Below are 25,222 nucleotides of genomic sequence, written 5' to 3' on the forward strand. Positions count from 1 at the left end.
TAGCATTTTCAAAAGTGTCCAAATGAACAAGACTGAGATTCCTGAGTGCCTAAGTCCCTTTTGAAAATGGGGCTTCTTAGACACTTTGAAAAATGTTACCTCACATCTAAAACAGAGCAGCCCTGAGAGCGAGCTGTCAGGATTGCTGTGGGGCCCCATCCTCTGGATCTCCAGGGGCCCCCCATTTTGAGGGGTGAACCCTGCCCTCTTTTCTGTCTCTGGATTGTACTGGAAAGGAGGAAAAGTTGCTTCCCATACGTGTCTCCTTTGGGACGCTAAATATTCCATGGGGTCACATGCAATGGCTATTCAGATGTTAGGATCAAGCAATTCCCACTGACATCAATAAGATACTTTCCACTAACATCAAGGAGAGGTGGATCGGTTCCCCAAATGGTGGTGGTGGGCCCCAAATCAGTCCATTTGATTGAATTCCACTGTACCTGGCTTCTTCCCAAGGTTGGCATTACCTCAGCTTTATTTGAAGACCATTTTGGAGTCAGATTTGCTGCTTAGAGTGCACCAGTTTAGCTGCACAGTTAATGCTGATGCAAAATTGCACCCACAAGTACTTGTGCCTGCAGGTTTGTGGGCACAAAAAGGGAGGCCAGGTTGAGGCTGGTCTCAAAAAAATTACACTTTGGGGGTTAATATTTTTCATACGTGGTTAAGACCCAGATGCCAAAGGCATTTAGGCACTTAATTCCCACTGACTTCGATGGGAGATAGGTGTCCAAATACCTTTGCAGGTCTCAGCCTATGTGACTTAGGAGTCTTAGTCACATTTTCAAAAGTGACATAAGCACCTAGGAAGCTTAAGTGTCATTGCAAGTCAAGGGGACTTATGTTCCTAAGTGCCTAAATCACTTTTGAAATTGGGACTGAAGCACATAAGTCATGTAGGCACTTTTGAAAATGCTACCTCAAGTTATTCTCACTCCCCTTCCTACAGAAGCTGTTGTACAGTTTTGGTGATACACAATGATGGTTTTATTGCACCCAAATGGTGGAGTCACTTCAGGTGGGATGCGGGATCTCTAGATATACAGGGCAAGATTCTCCACTGCCTTGGCCCTTGCCCTTTGTGCATCTGTGCAAATGAATGTGCGCAAAGTACTACCAAATCAGACATCTTTGTTCACTCACAGAAGTTTTGTATCTACTTTACAGAGGTGCAAATGACTATACAAGGAGCAAATCAGTAGAGAATCAGGCCCATAAGCTGTAAAACACTTTTGGATCCTAATCGTTGGGATACAAACCACTATTCAAATGCAGTTTGCAATGAATGATTGATTATCTTCACCATCACTCATTAGGAAATCATTGTGCTCTTGTACTCATAGATTATGTTCTTAGGACACTGGCAATACCTTCTCGGGGGGAGGGGGGGCTTTTTATTTATGTAGTGATATATCTTTCAGAGTTTTGGGGCTAAATCCATCCCTGGTGCAACTCTATTGTCTTCACAGGAAGTACGTCATGAAGGCATTTGGCCTGTTGCACTTGGAGGAAAGTAGAACTGGCGTAATTGGGTAAACATCCTTTTTGTATGCAGTGCTATTACAATCATGTTGATACAGGCTTTCCAAAAGCCACTAGCTATTTAGGAGTTTCAGTTTTAGGTGTCCAGTTTGAGGGACCGTACATGGGTCTGATTTTCAGAAAGTACTGAGCCACCACTCCTGGAAAATCAGGCCCCTTTAAGGGATCTCATTAAGCCCTTTTGAAAACCTTGACTAGAGTTTGTACTGTTGCTAGCAATAGAATGTCATGTGTTGCTGGTCTTAGTTTGCATTTGGAAGGGTCTCAACCTTTCCTTGCTGCTCACCAGTAGTGGCGCCAGGGTTTTTGGCACCCTAGGCGGGGATCCTTCCGCGCCCGCGGTTGTTGGCGGCAATTCTGTGGCGGGGGAGAGGGGTCCTTCCACGGCTCCCGGTCTTTGGGGCACTTCAGCAGTGGGTCCTAGAGCGCGTGAAGGACCCGCCGCAGAATTGCCACCGAAGACCCGGAGCGCGGAAGGATCCCCTGCCGCCGAATTGCCGCCGAGGATGGCAAAATGCCACCCCCCCAAATCCTGGTGCGGTCGCCTAAATGGAAGCACCGGCCCTGCTGCTCACACATATACAAGTTAATCCCAGTAATGACAACGTGAGATATCCAAGAGCACAACTCCCTAAGCATGACAGGAATAATTTCACTTAAACAGTCTGGACCAGATCCTCAGCATAGCTCCACTGAAATCAATGGAACAGACAGATTGACACCAACCAAGAATCTGGCCCATTGTTTGTTACCATATAAGCTCAGCAGAGGAATCTCAGTAATTATCAAAACTGCTTTTGTCTATGGCTGTTAAAGATGCTCTTTGGAGACTATTTGTACAGCCACATCTTTAGAATTTTTGTGATACATCTAGCTCTTCCCACAAGGGCCCTTGGCAATAGTGGCCATAAAAATTGCTCTTCAAATGACTGAAAAATATAAATATATTCATTTAAAATGTGTGAATGGTTGTCTGTCAAAAATCTTTAAACACTCATCTATTTGCGGTTTCGACGGTGGTAATAGCCTGACATTTGTTATTCACTCTCTACAAAACAAACCAAAACCACCCTCCTATACTTTCTGTTGCTGGATTTCAGTACCAGTTAATGAGTGTAACCGAACGCCCACAAAAAAGACCTGATATCTGTGTTTCCACATCACAAAGCATGCCAACAAACACACAATGGCTGTGATCAGATTAAGAACCATCTGCAGTAGCAGATACAGACTGAAAGTGCCAGTGACACTGGTACAGTCAGATACATCCTGGTAAACGAAGGTCCTACTGAGGGGATCTGAAGTTTCCAGTTTGCACTGGCAAGAGTCAAGGACGGCATCACAGGTAAACTGTACAATCTGTGAATAATGATGTGCAACAAAAGCCACTGCCAGAACACAGGTAATCAGACTCAGGGTGCTCAGTAGAAAGTACACCAGCTGAAATAAATCAAAAAAGAAAAACGTTCTTTTCCAGCTACACAGAGAACGGGGCATATAACCAACACATGCACCGATTTTTCTAGTGAAAGCGTGCATTTGAGGGACAGTTTATACATTTCATGCTCATGAGCTGCAATAAATATGTAATTCTGGGTTGATGCAGAGCTGTGGGTGCTAAAAGCAGTTGCAAGTACATCAGCGCTTCAAAGGCATATTTTACTTACTTTATACAAGGGTTGGAATATAATTTTCAGAACAGACCTGTTAAAAATAATATCAAGGAGTCTAACTTTTTACAAAGCTGCATGTTTAATGGAGCAGAGTGCGCTTTTATGGTACTGTTCATGCCACTTTGACTTGAGTTGCAACAGCCACATATTCAGGTAAGGTAACTTGGTGTGGCTCTGTTGAAGTCAATGGAGCACCAGCGATTTACACCAGCTGAGGCGCTAGCCTCAAATATTTAATTGCAAATGGTGGTGCTCACAAAAACTGCTGTAATTATGCCACTGACATAAAGGGTCTCTTAAAATTACAGGAACAACTTTGTGCATGCATCTACTCATGGCTATGTTTTGCACACAGAAAAGAATCAGACTCGTGCAGGCATATTGGACAGCCTAGGTATCTAATAACCTGAGCAGGGACTGCAAAGGCACTTTGCTTGAACTCATCTGAGGTTCCATGTGAAAAATGATGATTACTACAAAACAGGCACACAAATATAAGAGTAAATTTGTGCCTCACACAGAGGCCCCTTTGGAAATCTGGCCCAGAAAGGTAAAGGAAGATTTCAAAGGCACAGAAGGAAGTTAAGTTCCCATTACTCTCTAAGGCTGCCACTTGAATGGCATAAAAAGGATAGAGTCCTGTTTTAGTCCCAGAGGGAAATGTAATTATTTGGGGCCTGGTACTGAAATCTGCTCTGCGTGGATAGAATTCTGATATCACTGTGAGATCATTCAGAGCCTCAGTCACTTGTTGGGAGAGGCTGCAGGAGAGGAGCTTTGATTATTATACAGTATGGAATTTCCTGACATTTGAGTTCTGGATCTGGCAATTTTTGTATTGCACTCACACTTTTTGGGAATATATATATATTCAAATATAACTGTGCATGGTGCCAATATCATTTCTGGTTCTGCTGAGCAGGATGGAGACATTTATTTCTCTTGGCTTCTTACCTATCTGTCAGCAACATGGCATGATTGGGAATTCGTTATTTTAAATAAAGAGGCTTTATTATTATTTTTTTAACCTCTGCACCATAAGCAAACTATCAATACATAAGCATTTTTTATGACCATGAAGCTTTAAGTATGTATGTTTTGATAAAATCCACTCTCTGGGTATATGTGTCTTTGATTGACACTGTAGATCTATCTTCCCTACATGTGTCAGTTTGGGGGAGGGGGGGGAAATAGTAGGGCTATAGGAGATATCAAAGCAATATGTCCCTTCTGTCCTCAAAATAACCGAATTCAAGATATCCAGATCTTCATTTAGAAGCTATGGCTTCTATTAAGTTTAATGATTCTCCCTGCAGCCTTAAACTTAGGGCAATTTCTAAATGAAGGTAGCTTTTATTAAATTTAATTATATTTCCCCTGAAGCTTTCATGGTAAAAGGCCCACAGTAAAAGTGAATTTACAAAATGAGGGCAGCTCCTATTAAAAACTGCATGGTAAAGGGGACAGCTACTAATTGAGGGCAGCCTCTGCACAAAGATATATGGTAATTTATGAGCATGTGTAGTATTTCAGAAGATGACGTAAACATTTTTAAAGGGAAAAGCATGCTGGCAACAGATAATTCCATTAATGATGATATTCATGAGGGAACCAATTTTGATCAGTTATCCTGATGTAAATCTGTGGCAACTCCATTGAATGGAATGGAGAGTAGAATATGACCCCACTACGTGATTTTTTAAGCCTGTATGTACCATGAGTCTGATTCTGCATTGATTTGCACTGCATGCAGATATCAACACCTACAGAAAGTGAATGTAAAATGGCATCAAATCAATAAATAATCTAGACAGTACTGCTAGTAATGGTCACATGTATTTGCATGTTATGCACCAAAATAAATATATTGATTAAAATGATGCCATACATGAAGGAAATCTGAGGTTTCCTTTCAAATGCAAAACTCTCCAGGCAGCCCCTGTAGCAATCAGCGGAGATGCACAAAATCATATGGGGGCATTAGGCAATTCACAAATAGCTATTATCCTCACATGGTGTTTGCAGAGGAATTTCCTTTGCAAACAGATGAAAATGAACACATTTCTAAATATCAAAGGTGAGTCCAAAGAACTGGGAAGGAGCACAAGGCAGCGAGTGCACAGATCCCATCAACAGGCTTATCACATGACAGACCCAGAGGCAACTCCAAAACAGCAAATACAACTGCTTAGGGAGTTCAGCCAAGGAGCTGGAATTTGTCCCCAGACAAATGTTTTTCACCACTTGAGAGATATATAGGCCCTGTGATTGCTATCTAAATAGAAGGAGAAAGGAAGGAATGGGGGAAGTGATATACCATAATTCGGTACAGTGAATGGCAGGTCACATACATTTTCCTACACGATGAACCCAAAGGAGAAAAGGTTTTTAAAATATTTACTGATAAGAAAATTGTATTTTTGTTACATGTCAGGGAAATAAACAACAACTCAGTTAAGATCCATTGTGTCCTGCATGGGAAAGTCCTGTACTATTAAGGATTAAACCAGTTAGATTCCATAGAAAGTACTCCAAAAACTGCAGAAGTTACTAGAGAGCAGCTTGGACTATAAGTCCGGGAAGAAGGGCTAAAGGATGTCAGAGCTGCCCTTTATATCAGTGTAAGTGCTATTTGGTGCTGGTGGGTGGAGGTAGCTCTGCCTCCTGTGTCTTTTCAAATCTTCCTCTTGACTTTTATTCATTTTCCTTTTCCATTTAATTCTTTCCACTTATTATTCCACACCAGCACAATAACAAGAGTCTTAGAAATAAAAGTAAACTGGAGAAAAGCTGACAACACTCCCACTGGAAAAAAAATTTGGTGCGCCTCAGAGTGAAATTCATCTCAATGCAGAGGGTCAATGCAAGGTCAATGAACACCATAAATACCATGCAAGTGCTGTTTTGAGAAATGAAATGGGACATCAGTGGTGCATAGCCTTATGTTGCTCTATGGACAGGGGTGGATTTCATCCTTGGAACACTGACTAAATGTCTGTGATACCTGACACAATATGAAGCAAGGCTACATAGTTTAGATGGGTTTACTATATATCTTTGGTATGTGAGTGGGTGGGCAAGTAGGAGTCTTCCCCCAAGCCTTTTAACTTGCACATGCACATGCAGTCAGCATCTAATTTTCTGGTAAGGGGGAAACTGCATATTAGGCGGGACTTGAAATCAATCATAAAATGTGAGAAATAGGTACAATAAAGCCCCTATTTATCTGAACCCCTTTAATATGAAATTCTTGCTTATCCTGATAACTGTGATGTCTCCTCTTACCCAGTAACCTCCTCAGTTTTTGAACCCTTGAGCCCATTTATCCAAATGTCTTTGATAGTCCCCAAAATGTTGCAGATAAAATGGGCTCTTACCTGAAAATAAAGTATTTATCAGCACATGCTGACCTAGAATTCCTCTTTTATACAGATTGCAGATATTCAGGGTATAGTATAATTCCTCCTAAGCATTTGTTTGATTGTTGGCATTTTCTAGACTCCCAATCTAAGGGTTACATTTTTGCAAATTTCAAGCACAATCTGGCTTTCTTTTATATGGGGAAATTATCCAGTACAGCAGCTTGTGATTTTATATCTATGGCAAGATTTAAAAAAATTATACTGTACCTTTATGGCAAACTGGAAACATGTCTTCTCCTCAGGCTGATATGAAACACAAAGCATCACCATTCCCACTAAGGCCACCACACAGACCTGCAAAGGAGGAGATTTAAAGAGACAATGTCAAGATGAAGATCTTATTTTTCCTAACAAAAATGTCCTATCTGTATTAGCAGCACCTTAAAATAAAATAAGTTTTAAAATGTAATAACTTAGCGGTGGTACTTATATGGCCCCATAGAACCTGAGTGCCTCACAATCCTACAACACCCCTCTGAGGAATGTGTATCCTCACTACACCCCAGTGAGGTAGGGCAATGCTGTTATGTCCATTTTACATATGGAGACTGAGGCAGAGAGAGGATAAGTGACTTACTTAAGGTCACAGAGGAAGTCTGTGAATGAGCAGGTCTCACAAGTCCAAGGCTAGAACTCTAACTACTGGGCCATGCATCTTCTTCAAATTTAGCTGAAAGTTTTCAGATTTGAAATCTTAAAGTTAGTCTCCCTCAATCCATATTAGGGTATTTAAATTAATGGCCTGGTTGTCAGAGGTGTTGGGCACTCACCACTCCAGCTGGAGCCAATGGGAGCTGCTTGGTTCACCATTTTTGAAAATCAGGATTCTTATTTAGCGGGCTAAATATTTAAGGCCTAACTTTAGGCACTCAGATTTGGAAACCTTGGCCTTAGTTTATATCAGGGGTTCTCAGACTTTTGTACTGGGGACCCCTTTCACATAGCAAGCCTGAGTGCAATCCCCTTTATACATTAAAAACACTTTTTTATATATTTAACACCATTATAAATGCTGGAGGCACAATGGGGTTTGTGATGGAGCCTGATAGCTCGCCACCCCCCATGTAATAACCTCACAACCCCCTGAGGGATCCCGACCCCCATTTTGAGAACCCCTGGTTTATATAGCTCCATTCATGCTTGTTGTTTACATTTTGGACTTCATTCAGCTAATATAGTAAACTAGACTGTTTATTTGTAAAATTTAACTCAACACAACAGTTATAACTCAAAAAGGGAGAAATGCCAGAGTTTCCATCAAGCCTACCATGGGCTTGGCTATTAGTTTTACATGGAAAGTGCTCAGATACTAGAGAGAGGGATACTAACTTTTGGGATGGAATTCTGGATAGCCTTGTGTAGGTAGAGAAGAGAACACATAGGATCCAGCTATTGTGTCCAATGACATTCCACAGATATATCTGGGGTAGACAGGAGAGTTGGGGCATAGCCAACTCGCCATTCTCCGTGAACATCTGCTACTAGCAGGTGCAGATGAGCAGAAGCGGCTTGTTTTTGAAGCATCAGTTGCTTAGTGCGCTCCCTGACGTTCCATGGGCCACTATGCCTTATTTGCCCTTCACAGGCAGAAAGGTTCAGAAAAACCTTCAGCTAGTTGCTGTGCCCCACTCCCTTTTCCAGCACTCTTCCCAGGAGACATACCAGAATGTAGTCCTTTGTTTAGGGGCTTGTCTATGCACAGAAGTTTCACCAGTTTCCATTTTTAAAACCAAATTTGGTTAAACCAAAGCAAAACCTTGTTTGGACTCACTTATTTTTAGTTTAAAAGAAGCTTATTTTGGCATAGCTTAATATCTGTCTCAATCAATGTAAACGTAATTTGATATAAGCCCAGTGCAGATGGATTTAAGATCCTACACACAAAACTTTTTGCAAAAGTTAAATGCTTCTTCTTCACCTTGTGCCATCAATAGGGGATCACCTTGTCCCATCAAGTCTTCGTCTCCAAGTGTATTTTCCAAACTGAAACCAGCCTTCTTCATGGCATCCTTCAGTGTCTCAAACCACCCTTCTCTAGGTTCTCCTTGTGATCTTTGTCCTGGGACTACATCTCATGTACCCTCTGGCCAACATATCCCACATCTTGTAGTCTCACATGACCCAGCCATCTCAGCTGATACTCTCTCAGCTATTCAGCAATAGGCGCTATGTGCATCATGGCTAGTACTGTTCAGTTGTATAACCTATCAGTTCTCGTCTTATCCAGATTCCACCGGAGCACTCATTTTGGCAGTGTGAAGTAATTGTTCTTCTCTCTTCTTCATGGGCCAACATTCAGACTGTATATCATGGCTGGCTTAATCATGATCTTATACACTTTGGTCTTTAGTTTACTTGGCGTAGTGTTATCACAGAGAATTCCCTCCATTTATACCAAAATGCACTTCATATGGCTCTAACATCCACAACCAAATTCCCATCATGACACAACACTGAACTGAAGTATTTAAATTATTGCACAGACTTAAAGCTAGATGATATAGAGTTGATTGGCTTCTTGATTGTTCCCCTTAATGAAATGTATGTATTCAGTCTTTTGTCATCTGATTCATAAGCCATTGTCTTCTAATGCAGCCCTCCATAGTTTAAGGCCCCTTTTCAGTTTGTATTTATCTTCATGGCAGAAAACTATCATTGGCAAAAAGCATGGTGCATGGAATCTCTCCCCTAGTCTTCTGCATCCAGGGGTCCGTTACAATCACAAATAGGAATGGGCTAAAGGTTGTTCCTTGATGTAGACCTATCCTTACAAAGAAAGACTTACTGTAGACACAGCTGCTTCTCACTACTGTTGTGCTACCCTCGTACGTGTCCATGATAGTCTGAACATGTGTCTCTGGCAGATTTCGTGACAGAAAGTACCACCATAACAATTGCCTAGGAACTCTGTCATAAACCTTCAAATCCACACCACTCAATTCCTTGAGTTTCTCCTGGCATATTCAGGCTACAAACCTTGCATACATCATTGACCTTCCTGACATAAACCTGAATTGGTTGTTGATTACTTGATGCTCCAGCTCCTCCTGATGTCTTTTCTCAATGATTCTCTCCAGCCATTTCATCATGTGACTCGAGTCAGTAATTACTACATTCTGGCACATGTCCTTTATGCTTGAAGATAGGGACCAATGTGCTCTTCCTCCATTCATCAGGCATTTTTCCAAGATGGAAAATTAAGCAGAAAAAGTTCACCATCACTCCCTCGTGGCCTAATGTTTTAAATGCTTCAGTTGGTACACTGTCTGATCCCACTGTCTTCCCCCCTTTCATCATCATTAACGCTATGTGAGTCTCCACCATGGGGATAGATCTTACGAGATTGTTGCTTGAGCATACTTCCATCGAGGGTTTCTACATGTTGTGGTACTGATCTTCCACCAGCACTCTTTCATTTTAATCTCTGACAGACTTCACAGCTCCCAAATCCTCTGCTCTTCTTTGCCTGATCTTGGCTTATATATATTCCTTTTTTCCCCTTCCTTCATTAGTATTCCTGCGTATAACGCTTTAAATGCCTGACCTTTAGCTTCTCCAGCTGCTGTTTTTGGCATTTTCTTTACCAGCTTGTATTTCTCAGAACCTTCCACCATTCTTATTTTCTGCCATCACTTAAATCTTTCCTTCCTCTTCTTTACCACCTCCTGCACATTGTTGGACCACCACTACAGCTCCTTGCCAAGAAGTTTCCCCTTTTTCATCTGGCCATGGGCAGCTTGTGAACTTTCTGTGATAGGTTTGGACATTTTCCCCCAAACCTCATCAGTTTGGACATGTCCAATCTCTGTAGAACCTCATCCTTACATCTCTAACTTCCCTATCTGTGAGCCTCCACCACTTTATTCTTTCTTCCACAACTCATCTTTTGTCCCCCACTAACCTTTTCACTCAGAAGTCCATTGGAAACAAATCTAGGTTAGTCCCCAATCTGCTGTCCTGGGATCACTTTACAGCCTCTCGTGTGTTTGAGATCTCTTCCTCTTGTCAGGAAGAAATTAATCTGAAACCTATTGGAACAGCTCTCGTACATAATTAAGTGCTTCTCCTTCTTTACAAAGCATGTATTGGCAACAATCAGGCCATGGGCTCTGGCTAACTCTAAGATTTTCTTCCAACTTCATTTCTGGTTCCAAAGCCTTATCCTCTGTGACAATCGGCTTAGCCCTCACTGTGTTCTCCCACGTCTGTTGAGATCTGCTCTGATAAAGTTCAGCTTGTGGTAATTTGTCACTTGGTCCAGTGCTATCTGGAATTCCTCCTTTTCCTCAATTGTATGACTTGCATACGTATCTGCATGTAACATGAAATATTTGTTTTCTGTTCAATGCTATTCTAACTTTCATTAGCCGGTCACACTTTCTTTGCACTGTCTTATCCTGTAATATTTCTGCTTTGATTATTCCTACACTATTCCTATTTCCTATTGAGCCATGATACTGAGCCAAATGTTATGGCTCAATATCAAGTCAATATCAAGTTACATGTTGTAACCCTCCTGATTTTCATGGATTCCAACCCCTTCCATTTGGTCTCTTGTATACAGACAATACGCGCTCTTTCTTTTCACGATCTCAGCAACTTCTCTAGATTTTCCAGTCATTGTTCCCACATTCAGGAGAACCACACATAGTTCTTTAGTTCATTTCTTTAGCCACATGCACCCAGAACATGGTAATCTTTTCCCATTTTCCACAGCTGTCGAGCAGAGCGGTCTCATATCACTTCTGGGAGATGCTCTAGCATTGTACGGATATACTCCCTGAAGATGAAGACCAAAGAGCATGTGTGCATGGCACAACTTTTACAAACTGGCTGGCCACGCCCGATGTTCTCACTTTGAAATTGGACTCCCTTCTCATAGGTGGAATGCTTACTACAGCTAATGAGCTCCATCTGTTTGGAGCAACCTAGTTATAAGGCACCAGACACCAGCCTTTCAACCCACATCTTCAATTAAGAAGATCTCCACCATGAGAAGGCAAGTATACTACACTGGCCACATGAGGCATTTCCTAGGGAGTGAGAGCTCATCCTCAAAACCACCCTGAACATGACAATTCTTTAGTTTGCACGTCTTTAACTAACTTTAGTTGAGTCAGTGTTGCTTTGCATGCAAATAACCTCTAAGCCTCTCCTCCAATTTGTGATCACATTTTATTTTCTGTTTCTCCTGCATGAGTCATCGTGTTGTGTTTGGGTTTCTAACAATACAGGAGAAAACTAATTTTACTCATTTTAAGTAGCTTGGACAATATTTGCAGGCCAGATCCTGAGATGTGTTGACCACCTGCAATTCCAACTGATTTCAGTGGTTTTTTGATCAGGTCCCAAGTGAAGATAGAATTTGATCAGTGATCTCCACAGTGAGTTTCTATTTATATCATAAGGAACCACTGTCATCTCTCAAAAAGGATGGTTTAGGCTTGTAGGGATAGGATCCTGAATCTAAATACCACCTATCCTCTATGTTACAAGATGTCGGCTGTTTTTTTTTATGTCATTAGCAAATGCTGCAAAGTTGAACAGTAGTTGGCAACATTTCCTGTATGCCTGAATAGCATGGGTTAGAGCAGAGGCTTTCAAACTTTTCATACTGTGGATTACATCTTAAACAGCACATCTCTCTATCTGTTTGTGATTGCATTTCAGCCCCGTGGCAATGACAGTAATTGCTTATGCAGAACAGTAATAGGAAAGTATTTATGTACTGTCACGGTCTTTATTAGCAGTATTATTTATTTGCAGTAGCACTTACTACATGCTAGGCACTTTTCAGTCATTTACAAAGGACAGTTCCTGTTCTGAACTCAGAATCTAGTGCAACAGTATTCTTTTTTTTTTTAAATGGAATTAATTACACTGTCTGCTTTTGCTCTTCAGGGTGGGCTCAGCCCTACGAGTTATTCAGCATTCCTGTGAGGTGATTAAAATCCTCAACTTCAGTGTGACTTCAGTGAGAGAACTTAGCACCTCACCAGAAAGCACACCCAACCCTAATCCTGCAGGATCTAAAGCTAGAACCATGTGACCAGCTCTCCCTGGACCTCCAGCTTGTGCTCTGTAGAACCTATAGCAGCGGCTCTCAGACTTTCCAGACTACTGTACCCCTTTCAAGAGTCTGATTTGTCTTCCGTACCCCCAAATTACACATCACCTAAAAACCACTTGCTTATAAAAAAAAACCAAACAGACATATAAATACAAAGTGTCCCAGCACACTATTACTGCAAAATTGCTGACTCTCATTTTTACCATATAATTATAAAATAAATCAACTGGAATATAAATATTGTACTTACATTTCAGTGCATAGTATATAGAGCAGTATAAACAAGTCATAGGAAATTTTAGATTGTATTGACTTCGCTAGTGCTTTATATTGCCTGTTGTAGAACTAGGCAAATATCTAAATGAGCTGATGTAGCACCTGGAAGACCTCTGAGAACTCCCAGGTATACATGTACCCCCTGGTTGAGAACCACAATACTCACACTTTCATCATATCAGTAAATGAAAGCAGAGGAAAAGATAAAACATTTTTAAAAGGTTTAGTGCTGCCTAACAGGCTAATTACACCATGAAGAATGCACTCCCGATGCTGCCCCATGTTCTTGGTACATGCTTATTGGAGTTTTGATGTCACAACCTTAACCCTTTTATCTCTGATGTTCATTGCAGCCTCTGTGCTCAGGAAGAATACAATGGCATTCTTTGGCATGCCAACATTCAAATCCCACAATTTTGTGCCTCAGCACAGAGGACGGAGTGGTCACCAGTAACCGTGGGATTCAAATGTTTGTTTGTTAAATTAAAAACAAAAAAAGTCCTCCAAAAGTTGTGTCTGCAGCATCTCTCACACTCTCTATGATCTCAAATTGTAGTAACTCACCTTTTAGTTCCAGAGAACCTACACATTCTGTAATTATATTTTTAAGAGCTGACCCAAGGTCTATTGAACTAAATGGGATTCTTTCCATTGACTTCCATGCTGGATCAGGTCCCAACAGACTGAATGATTTATCTGGTCAAGTTTTTCTCCTAACTTCTAAATAAATGTTTAAAATAATCTGATTCTGAAACCTTTGAATGGAAGTGTTCTATGTTTGTTTATGAAATTCCCACGTCTTCGGTTAGCCCTTGTCAGATGTGAATCTGTGATCCCATCTTGTGACTTCCTTTAATCTTCTCATTCAAAGTGTCATTTGGTTTGGTGGGGCCTACTGCAAGTTCTTTATGTATCCTTGTTTTTGTTTGTTTTGCTGAAGAATGATATTGGGGGGGGGGGACAGAAGAGAAGCCAAGCTCACTGGTGAGCAAGCTGTGGGACAGCCAGAGTCCCTTGGATGATATTACATCCGATCTGTATGCCCGTAGGATGGATGGTATACAAGACCAGGACCATTACTCCTCCCTACACTAAAATCAATGGGAAAATCTGCACTGACTATAATGTGAACACGATTTGGTTCTAAGGTACTTGCTTCTCTTTAATCCTATGTGTTTATTTTGGGGGGAATTCTCTCTGCTTTCCCAGTGAAACTAGACTGGTAGGTTTTGCTTCTTCTGGATCCTCAGCTCATGTAAACTGGCATCACTCCAGGAAAGTCAATGGAACTGCATTGGCCTACACCAGCTGTGGAGCCGGACTTCTGTTAGTAGTTTCACAACCTGATTTTCCATACACTATCGCAATGCTATTTAGTTTGGGTTCCCAGCACTGCAAGGGATCTTCTGAATTGGAACAAAATACAAATCCAAAAATTTGTAAAATGGTATTGAATGAAAAACATTCCTGTTTGTGCTTTAATGGGAAAACAAATACTACCAACTGTTCTTCCATCAAATTTCCCTTTAGGAGGACAGTATTTCTGAACACACAATGGTGTCCCTCCAGAATGTCTGTGAAGTAGCAGACTTACCTGTAAAGTTGTATTTCATGTCATTTCTGTAAGACATGGTTAAGTAGTATTGCCTGAGAACATTTGTAAAGAAAACATCAGTGTTTACTCCTTTCCATGTCATGCGTATTTATGATCTGGTCCTATGACTTGCACACAGCCTCCAATTTGTTTTCTTTTTATTGTTGACAGCAATAATTGACAGGGTTGGGCAGCGGGGGAGGGGAGACGGACCTGTTTTGGCACAATGGTCCTGATCTGCACTCACTTATGTGAGTGTAAATTTGGCTCAGCTTAGTACAAGCCATTAGGATTACATCAATTTGAAACTAGTGCAACTGAGAGCAGAACAAGGCTCTGGTTCTATTTAACATGATATCTAATGATAAGTTAGGATTCTTTTACAGTAAATCAAGTCCTAAAGAAATAGGAGCTCATCCAAACCCCATTAGGTCAGTGGCAAAACAGCTACTGACTTGAACAGCAGCAGGATCTGGCCCATCTTCAGAAATCTTTCAATACGAAGAAGTATCATTCAAAAGAATTTCCATCCTGCATACACTTTGTAGGATTCCTCTGGGATCTAAATAATATACTAAAAAAGGATAGTTGGAGAGCACAGTTAATGGGCATTTATAAAGGATTACATCAAGTCAGGATTCAGGCAAGGTTTGAACAGGATATTTTAGAAGGCTTAAGTAAAGTATTATTATTATTATTATTATTTTTAACAATAATAGTACATTATTTCTGTTAACCAAAGATATGAAGAACAGGGAGCTGGCAAGGACCTGATGTTGATTGGTAAACAAAATAACTCCTGTCCAAATCTTAGATTATTGGGGATTACTACAAATATCTAGTTTACATTTAAGTTTTGAAAAGGTAGAGTGTCTCTTTGAAGCAAACTTAAGTATAGAACAGCTAGAGAGAAAACAGTTTACATGTTTCTCCTTGTGTTATTAAAAGATCAGTTTTGAATTATGTCCATGAAGTGCAACAGATCGTCATCTTTTGGTAAATATTCTTAAAGACTCCTTAAGTGACTATGTTCTAGCAGGGGTGTGTTATGGATACTGCCAATGTTGATTATAAAATAGAATAAGGAAATCTGACATTCTAAGGTTCAATAGCCATTGCAATATCCCAGCATGAAACAGACTTCCCAGGCCTTATTGACTAAATATATAATGTAAGATGCACTAGCCTTAGCACTGGGTAATCATCAATATGCATTTGTTACACAAATAAAACCGATTCCGTAAGAATTATGGAATAGTAGTTAGGAGTTATAAGAGCTGATTTAATTATCTGACTAACTAGGAATAGGCACTTCAACCCTGTGCAAATTTCAGTCTAAGTTTATTTCAAGTTCCTATTTCAGAATATTCCTGGTGAGCTAACACACCCCTCCTTGAACAGATAGCTGCATGAAAGGAATCCACAGAAGGAGTTTAAATTTCAAAAAGTACCGCCTAGAAAAATACCTGGATGCAATTCTGATGTACTTACAAAGTTACAGGTTTAATTTTGGTTTCTACATCCTCTGACATATCAAAACATTTCACACACCACTGAAAACAAATATTTACTAGAGCTGGTCGAAAAATTAAAAAAAAAAAATTTGTGGAAAATGTCAACATTCTTTTCATCTGGCAGGTTTCTAAATGGATCCATTTTAATGGTTTTTAATCAAAGTTTTTAAACAAAACTACTATTAGAATGGTTATTGAAATTGTCTTTTTACCGAAAACAGGGATAAATCCTGTCACCATTCAAGTGAACAACTTAATTCTTGTTGATTTCAATGGGAACAGAACCAGCCCCTATACTGGACCTAAATACAATTACTTAGGACTAGACTTGCAATGATTCCTTCCTAGGATAGCCCACAGCTTGTAAGATATTTGGGACAGAAACTGTCTTTTCATTGTGCCTAGCACTGGAGAACTTGTCCCTGATTGGGAACTCAAGGCGATACCACAAAACAAATATTAAGTAGTAATAATAACACTATGGTGACTAACAAACTACGAATATCCCCTTTAGTACACAGAGTAGATTCCATCAAAGTATGCAAGATGCCACTCTTTATGTAGCTTAGTCATCTAAAAAGTGGAATGAAAGCAGTGAAAAAGTAGTCTTTCCTCCAACCTGCCACAGCAGAAATCCAGCAACACCACCTTCATTTCTCACTGCCAAAATACAGGCACATGCTGAACATCCACACCTGTCTTCAAAGGACAAAGGTTGATTGTTTTCCAAAAAGCATAGCCAGACTGGCAGCAGCAGAAGCACAAACATCCTCCTGCTTTACATGACTAATGCATGACATCTCTTAGACCTATTATACTCATTGAACTAACTATGGCAACAAAGGGTGAGAAAAATATGGTCTGCAAAAGCACAAAAAAAAAAAAAGTACAATCCACTTATTCCTTATGGGGCAGATCCAGAGGATTTTATTTTGACCAAATTCCCATGGAACTCTTAAGTAAGGCGCACCAGATTTTCCGTCCCTATCCAGTCACCTTTATTTTAAGTTGCTTGTAACTTTCTCATACTTTAATCACACAAGGTCTCAACACAAAGATGGAGGCTATATAGCAGAATATAATCTGGTAATGATTAAGATGTTGATGTAATATACCTAATTGGGGGAAATATGAACGTCAGAAATAAATTGCAGTTGTGGTTTGCATTAGTTATTGTCGCACTCTGATATATTAACATGGTTTGCTTTATTCCTACAGCTGTCCAAACCATGGACTGCGCTAATCTGCTCTTTTTTCTGCCTAATAAATTATGAGGGGTTTTTGTTGCTGCTGCTGCTGCAATTTCAGCCAAAATATGGCCCTAACAACAGGTAGGCCTCTCAGTCAAATGATATATTTGCCTTCCAAGAATTTCCTACAGATTTTGGAAAACATATGGTGCTGATTTGGGAGAGGCAGGAGAGCTGAAAATGTCTGCAAAGAGATTGAGAAAGAGGAAAATCTGGATCAAATGAGCATCTTGGGCCCTAACCCAAGACATATCTGGAAACACTTATGCAGGTGACTAATTTTACTCATCTGCTTTATTATATGGTCTGGTTAGCAGGAATTTTAGAAAATAACCCTTGTAATCAAAAGAGTAAATAGAGTGAAATGTAACACATTTGTAACCTGTGGAACTCATTGACACATGATATCACTGAGGCCAAGAGGATTACACATTTTTATGGATAATGAGAATATCCAGAGTTACATTAAATAGAATGCACCTTTTTAAAGAGCAATAAAAACCCTCATGCTTCAGGGAATAAGCCAACCACTAATAGATGAAGTTAGGAAGAAACTTTCCTCATGAGCAAGTTATTCCATAATTACCCACTCAAGTCACTTCTCACTATCTTAGATAGGGCATCTTTCTTTGAAGCATCTGTTACTTGCCACCATCAGAGAGGGGATACTTAGCTTCATGCCATGGCAGTCTCGGATGACGACCCAATGTCTGTTGTTTGATTTAAGAACACTTTCACTGCAGATTTGGCAAAATGCAAAGAAGGTACCAATGTGAGATTTCTAAAGATAGCTACAGCACTCGACCCAAGGTTTAAGAATCTGAAGTGCCTTCCAAAGTTTGAGAGGGACGAGGTGTGTAACATGCTGTCAGAAGTCTTAGAAGAACAAACACTCTGCCCATGAACATTTCCTTTGGTTTCTAAAAGCATCCATTGTATTTCAAATGAAACTCAGCTGAAACTGCTAAGTTTCACCTGGTTTCATGTTGAAATAGTTTTAGTGTGATGCAGCCAAGTGTATCACTTCCCTTTCTAGCAGTTAGTCCACACACAAGGTAAGAACCTACTACTGCTACTAATCCATAATGTTACTTGTTTTGCTCAGCAGTAGAAGCCTGTGCTTTCGGTGCTATGGGTCCCAGATTCCATCTGCACTGATTGCCTAGGGTGGGTGGAGGGAGTGTCACAGTAACCACAGAACCAAAAAACAGCCCAACAGCTCCAGATTTCTGGAGTCTTATCACAACAAACCAAGGTCAAGTTTTGAATTTGTAATGAAACCTGAATCCACACTAGTTTTGCCTGGTTTGGTTTTCACTGGGAACATTTTGCTCTAGTTGCTTCACTACACAAGTTCCCTTTCATTCATGCTAATGGATTAAAGCACTTTGTCATACTGTTCATAACTGAAAATACTTTTGCCACTAATAAAGCAAAAAATCAGTCAGGATCTATTTAACACATTAGCAGTTTTCCTTCATTTTTCTGTCATATTTCAACAACAGCTAGGGGGTTAAATTCATTCTGGGTGTAATTCTGATGGAGTTACATTGGGGGTGAATTTAGCCCACTGTCTTTAACTTCATTAAAAAGGTCTTGATCAGGGTTTCTCAAACAGGGGTCACCACTTGTGTAGGGAAAGCCCCTGGTGGGTCAGGTGTGTTTACCTGACCTGTCCTCAGGTCCAGCCAATCGCAGCTTCCACTGGCCGCGGATTGCTGCTCTGGGCCAATGGGAGCTGCTCGAAGCGGCGCAGGCCAAGGGACATACTGGCTGCCACTTTCAGCAGCTCCCATTGGCCCAGAGCAGCGATTGGCCGGACCTGCAGACGGGGCAGGTAAACACACCAGCCTGGCCCGCCATGGACTTTCCCTACACAAGCAATGACCCCTGTTTGAGAAACCCTGGTACTGATAATATGTTTTACAGTTCTTAAACAGTTGCTGAATCTGAACACTAATCAAATCCTTTGAAAAGAGCACTTGAGTGGGATGTTACTAAAACAAGCACACATTGATATTTTACACCACCACTTTCCGTTCTGCGCTGCTAAGAAAGGCAATGTTGCTCATTTCTGCGTTAATAAAGGAATTCCAGAAAGATGCACTTTCTGCTACAGAATAGGAGCATATTTGTTTTATGAGCAAGACACACTCCATCCCATGCCCATATATGTGATCTCCAATCTCTACAGTGGCCTAATACCAACCAAAAAGACAGTGAGCAGGATATCTGCATGCAGGGTGTTCTAAAACAATGGATCTCCAAATGCTCCAATGCATAGTTCTCAGAATATTCTGTCCTACAGACCACCTGCAAAGACCCTGGGAGCGACACTGACAAACTTCGCTCTGGCTCACGGGTTCTCAACCTTTCCCAGCCAGTGTCCCAACAAGCAACATTCATATACGTCACAGTGCAACCATATATAAACAAATAATGGCACAACTTCTCAGATACCTCTTTATTTTTTAAGCTCTCATGAACCAATATCTTGTAATCCTTTGCATTGACGCCCACACCACTCCTGACATCACTTGAGCTCCACTTAAACATCGTCTCTCCTGACTTCTGGGAGTTACAGATCCAATTTCTCAATCTCACCTCTCTCTTCCAGTGCCATTCCCCACCTTGCTCCACCTGAGCCTGGCAGCTGGAAATGGAAAACGTGTGTATCTTTCCTCCCCCACATTTGGTGTGTGTGTTTTCTCAGTAGCTCTCAGACACTTGTCTCTCCACTTCTCACTCTCCCTGAAACACATGTATCAGAAAGAATGTTCTCATGGTCACCATACCATTCAACTCCAAGACCAGGCAGTGTGAGCAGAAACCCAATCAGTGGCACATGTAATTGTGCTGGTAAGGAATGTGCCTATACCAAAACCTACTGGTAACCCAACATGGTGGAACAAGCCACAGACTGAGAGATGCAAGTCTAGCCAACACATTATTATTTATTACTTGAGCTAGATTCTTAAATTGGCACCCATTTCTTTAGTATCTTTAGGTCTTCTATATAGCTAGAAAGGTGAAATAATTGTAAAGCTGAACACAAAGCGATCCTAAGAATTATGTAGCCAAAATCTTGTGTTCCAAGGGTCTGTGGGAGCTCTGCCATCCATCACAAGGTCATACAGGTTGATGTGTGCAAAACCCAGCAGTGTTAGTTCAGACTTGAGTTTTGCTTTGAAATTTTAGGTTAACTCAAAGTGTAAACGTACCAATTTTTGCCTGGCTTCAGGTTGAAGCCATGCAAAACAGCTGAGCTTTGCATTATTTATACCCAGCCCACGCCCATCCAAATGTCAGTCCAAATTCCTGCAAACAGTTCATAAATCATGGCAAATATTACCTGAGTTACAAGTTGGTCACAAAACCTCAGGGACCATTGTTCTGGCTGGGGCTCCCTCTGGAAGGATAGCACAGCTTTATGTGCTGATTCTTGGGTCTACCCTTTTTTTTTTTAATATTGGCTGCATACAGGAAAATCAAGGAGCATGCTCAGCAGCTGTAAACTTGCATGCCCTCGCTGACTTCAATGGAGCAATGCCAATGTACTCCAGCTGGAGATCAAGCCCTGAATCTTTGTGGTTGTTTATCTGTCCTTCTAATGAAGAGGTTATTCAAAATTTGGGATATCCATAGTGTGGATCTGAGAAGAGAATTTGACCATCAGTGTTTGCAGAAACTTTAGGACATGTTAACTTAAAAAAAATTAAGTGGAAATATTGCATGCCCTAGTTTATTGTTCCCCTTCTACCCTCCCCTTGTAATGGAGCAAGTCCTATTGGAAATTTATCTTCTGTAAGTGAGGGTAGTATTGCACCCTGCAAGACATAACTGAACTTTTAGATCTATATTTTGGAAGAAGAGAAAGAAGGGGGAAAAGGGCTAATTAAAATAACCTATTATCTGTTTAGAAACTCAGGTCCTGATCATTCCAACTTTTCCGGGATTGGGCCTTTGAGTTTTACGTCTCAGCAATCCTTATCAAATTATCTCTAACAGAAAGATGTAATTGTTATGTGCAGCAGCTGGATTAATATCTTGGATTAATATCTTGACCAGGCTAATCCACAGAATCAGCAACTTGTTGGTTCACCCAGGTGTACAACACCATGATGAGAATGCAACAAAGGTTTCAACCTCTCCAGTGCACTGAACCTTCTTCATCACTCAGGCAGGGTGATAGTGGGCACCCAATCATTGACATTTCGGCTTTCCTCACAAAAGAGATTCAGCTTTTCCAGAGCTGGATCCTTCCAAGCATCAGACATGCATCTGAGGAAGTGGGTATTCACCCACGAAAGCTCATGCTCCAAAACGTCTGTTAGTCTATAAGGTGCCACAGGATTCTTTGCTGGATTAATACTATAAACCATAACAATTCAGGTCAAATAAGCCTCAAATAATAAGGATTTAAGTTTATGTGGTACACGATACACTGGTCTACTCCATCAAGAATATTTTCTTTGTTAAAGTGCCTAAATATGTATTTACTTGGCGGAAGATTTTATGTTCTATTGGTTTAATAATGCTCAGAATTAGTACAAATGCATAAGAATACATCTACTTGAAATATGGTCCTTTGGGGAAAAATAATAGACATAGCAAAACATACATAATACACACTCCAACACAGGAACGTTACTATAGCCACATGTACTGTCTCTCTAAAAGTTATTAAATAAAACAAGGCCAAATCCTGAGAGCTGCCGAGTGCCTCCAGCTCCTAGTGACTTGAGCACTCTGTGCTCAGGATTTGGGCTATATTTCTTAGCTGATTGCGTGTGTGCGCGCATGATTATAATAGACTTATCAGGGATCCCACCCTTTACTCCTGACACTGTGTTTTTTTGTGCCATAACTGCATTAGACAAGGCTGGCCTGTCACTCGCAACTTTGAATTTCCTCGCCTTAGCTGGCTTGTGTCACACCCTTCAGACTTTACAGACTTACTTGTTTTGCATTTCATAGTAACCCTTTAGTCCCAAGAGCCACATGGGGTGTGTTTTATGGAAAAGAATTTGGGATGTGGCTGGGGGTGGAGGGGAAGAATGGGGTTAAGTTACAGTCTTTTTTTAACTCATCACAGTGTGGAAGCTAAAAGAACAGCCAGTTCTTTTCTGACACTATTATAAATACATTGAATTAGAGGTTTATAATTATACTTTCACCCTCTTAAACCTGACTGGTCTTTTTTGGGGGGGATAACAACATAAGTAGTAAACATTTTTTTCAGCATTACTAACTGTCATTTAATAGCAAACAGGTTAATAGGTAACATAATATACATCTGGTGCACAGCAACCCTGTATTTTATTCAAGGCATTGGGGTGTTTGGGGGAGGACTATGAAGGATTATATTATACTGTAACAGCAGTTTCCTTGGGACAGTAAATTAGACATATAATTGCAGGAATATTTCTAGTTAGTTTAGCTCATATCTGGTGTAGGACATGCAGTTGGTTAGTATTAAGTGTAGCATCATGCAGATTGCATTAATGTTGGCAAATGCACTTTATGTAGAAACAGACTTTATGCTTACAATTATCCCAGCCCAATATGGAGTGTCTCTGACTAGTAAAGAAGAGCTGATGCCTGCCATAATGAAGCCCAGCACTGTTATAGAGATGCCTAGCACCAGCTGCAACAAAGCAACCAGCAGCGGGAAACGGCAGCCACAACAAGTGTGGGATTCCTCCTCCTGGCCCGTTTTGGGATCCCCCTTGGCTTTCTTCTTCATTGCTGGCTCCTGCTGCTTGGCTGGATCGGTGCTTTTCTCCCCTTCAGGTGCCTTCCCTGCCTGGTTCTGGTTTTTAAGGGACGTGTTGTTCTGAGGTTTCTTCTCCTCTTTTCTCATGTTGATGAACTTTTTTTTTTCTGGTTGATGGGCGTGTTGAGGTGGGGATTTTTTTTTTTTTGTGTGCCCCTGATGCTTCGCTTTGTGCTGGCTGAGTTGTTCCTGGTATTTGAATCAAGGAGGCTGAACAAATATGGAAAACATTTGAAGCAGATTGTCAGAGCTTCTAAATGCCACATATAGCCCAGAGAAGAGGGGGAATCAAGGGGGGTAGTGAACTGCCAACATGCAGAAGCAGATTGCCTGTGCTGGGGCTGGCTGTGCACATGACAACTGTGCATATGTAATCATAATCACTGCTTGTGTGAACTTAATTGATATGCAGGAAACCATTGTCTAGGTAGGGGCTGCCTGAGCACATGGGGGATTGATTTGATGTGTGAATGTGAAATTAACAGGCACAAGCTGATCACCACACTACAACTATGTTATCAGCACACAGAAGCTAAGAGAATAAATCAGTGGGGTGCCGTGCACACAGTATGCAAGTGTGTGATTTTTGCATGCAAAAGTCTACTACCTGTGCGTCTGAGTGTGTGTGTAGATGTGGGGAGACTATGTGTATATAAAAAGAGTGTGTAAGTGACATGAAGAAAATTCAAAGCTGGTTTCCTGGATTTCAAGCAATCCAGAATTTGCCATAACTTTAAAAGGCAAGGGAAGGTACTGAATATTTGACGAATAGGAACACTAGGGACTCATCTTAAAAAAACATATATTCCTTTTGCATACATTATGGAAAGAAACAAGAACTAGCGACTATGTACAGATATTGACGGAGCATAAAGTATTTACTGGTACCGTAACATTTACTAGGGCTACACTTCATTATTAATTAACCAAGGAAGGAGCATTATATCACCCTATTACCCCATCGCACTTTCTTATTTATGCTTATGGGTAGAATATACACAGAAGTGTACATGTGAATGGTATTTTTCACACACACACACACACACACACACACACACACACACACACAAACACACACACACACACACTCCTCTCTCTATAGGCATGGTCCTGCAATAGAATCTGTGCAGGTGGGCCTCTTGCAGAGCCTCACTGGGGGCTCCATATGGGGATGGGAGTCCTCCCATCCACAGGGATTTCATAGCAGGATTGGGGCATGTAACATTAAAGGGATGCTTGAGGATCTTGTATGTCAATACAGGAGTAGCGAGAGCTAGGTAATGAGCATTCTATTAAAAAACAAAATCTATGCTTTTACCACTGAGAACAGAGTGCAATATTTCTCATATGGAAAGAAATCATACATGCATTTAAATTATACATAGTTGCTCAAAATACAGCTACCAAATTGATATTAGAAGTATCAAACTATTATGTCCTGATCCAGCAAGCAAGCCCTTAAGTAGGAGTTCAGCTAACTTCAGAGAAATTACTGAAGTGCTTACATTAAGCATGTGCTTAAATACTTCACTAGACTGAGGCCTAAGTATGTAAAGAATGACACATTGGCCAAAATTCAGTCATCACTTGTGTCCTGTGCAACCTGGCCCCCTGCCCGCAAAGCACTTAAATGTGTAGCCAAGCAGTATTTATGAAACCAGCAAACACAAGGGACCATATTCTGCTTCCAGTACACTGGTGAAAAGCCATTTAAATCACTGGCGTAATGGATCAGAATTTTGGCCCAGCAGTTAGAGAAGAGAATGTTTTATTAGAACGAATGATAAGAACAAATGGGGAATTTAGAGGGAGTCATCAGAAAGTGTGTGTGTGTGGGGGGGAAAACCAACACAGCCATCTTGGAAGGATACCAAGTCATGCTGGAGAGAATAACCAAAATGTTGAAGTATCCAAAGAGGATCTTACACATGCTGAGGTTTCATCAAGGAAGTCTTTCCCTTGATAAATTGGCAATATTTTCTGGGAAACTACACTATTTCCAACTCTTTATGGCATTTAACAATGAACTGTGTTTGCTGTATGAATCAATTATGATGTCACCTTGTTTTATAGGTAAAGCAATATCCTCTTCAGATATTTAT

At 40.7% G+C, this 25,222-nt stretch overlaps 1 protein-coding gene across 2 annotated transcripts; it reads right to left on the bottom strand.

The window, feature by feature from the left end:
- Positions 1-2,039: 2,039 nt before the first annotated feature.
- SSPN (sarcospan) lies at positions 2,040-23,348 on the bottom strand. Of its 2 annotated transcripts, none has more exons than XM_030540956.1 (3): positions 22,893-23,348; positions 6,848-6,934; positions 2,040-2,985 (listed from the first exon to the last, which is right to left on the bottom strand). In XM_030540956.1, exons 1-3 carry the CDS (start codon positions 23,205-23,207, stop codon positions 2,620-2,622), a joined length of 768 nt encoding a protein of 255 aa, XP_030396816.1. In that variant the 5' UTR covers positions 23,208-23,348; the 3' UTR covers positions 2,040-2,619. The 2 variants fall into 2 exon arrangements, with proteins under 2 accessions (XP_030396816.1, XP_030396823.1); XM_030540963.1 differs by lacking the exon at positions 22,893-23,348 and adding an exon at positions 20,697-20,731.
- Positions 23,349-25,222: the final 1,874 nt, after the last annotated feature.

This window comes from Gopherus evgoodei, chromosome 1 (assembly GCF_007399415.2).
Source record: "Gopherus evgoodei ecotype Sinaloan lineage chromosome 1, rGopEvg1_v1.p, whole genome shotgun sequence".
Lineage (NCBI taxonomy): Eukaryota > Metazoa > Chordata > Testudines > Testudinidae > Gopherus > Gopherus evgoodei.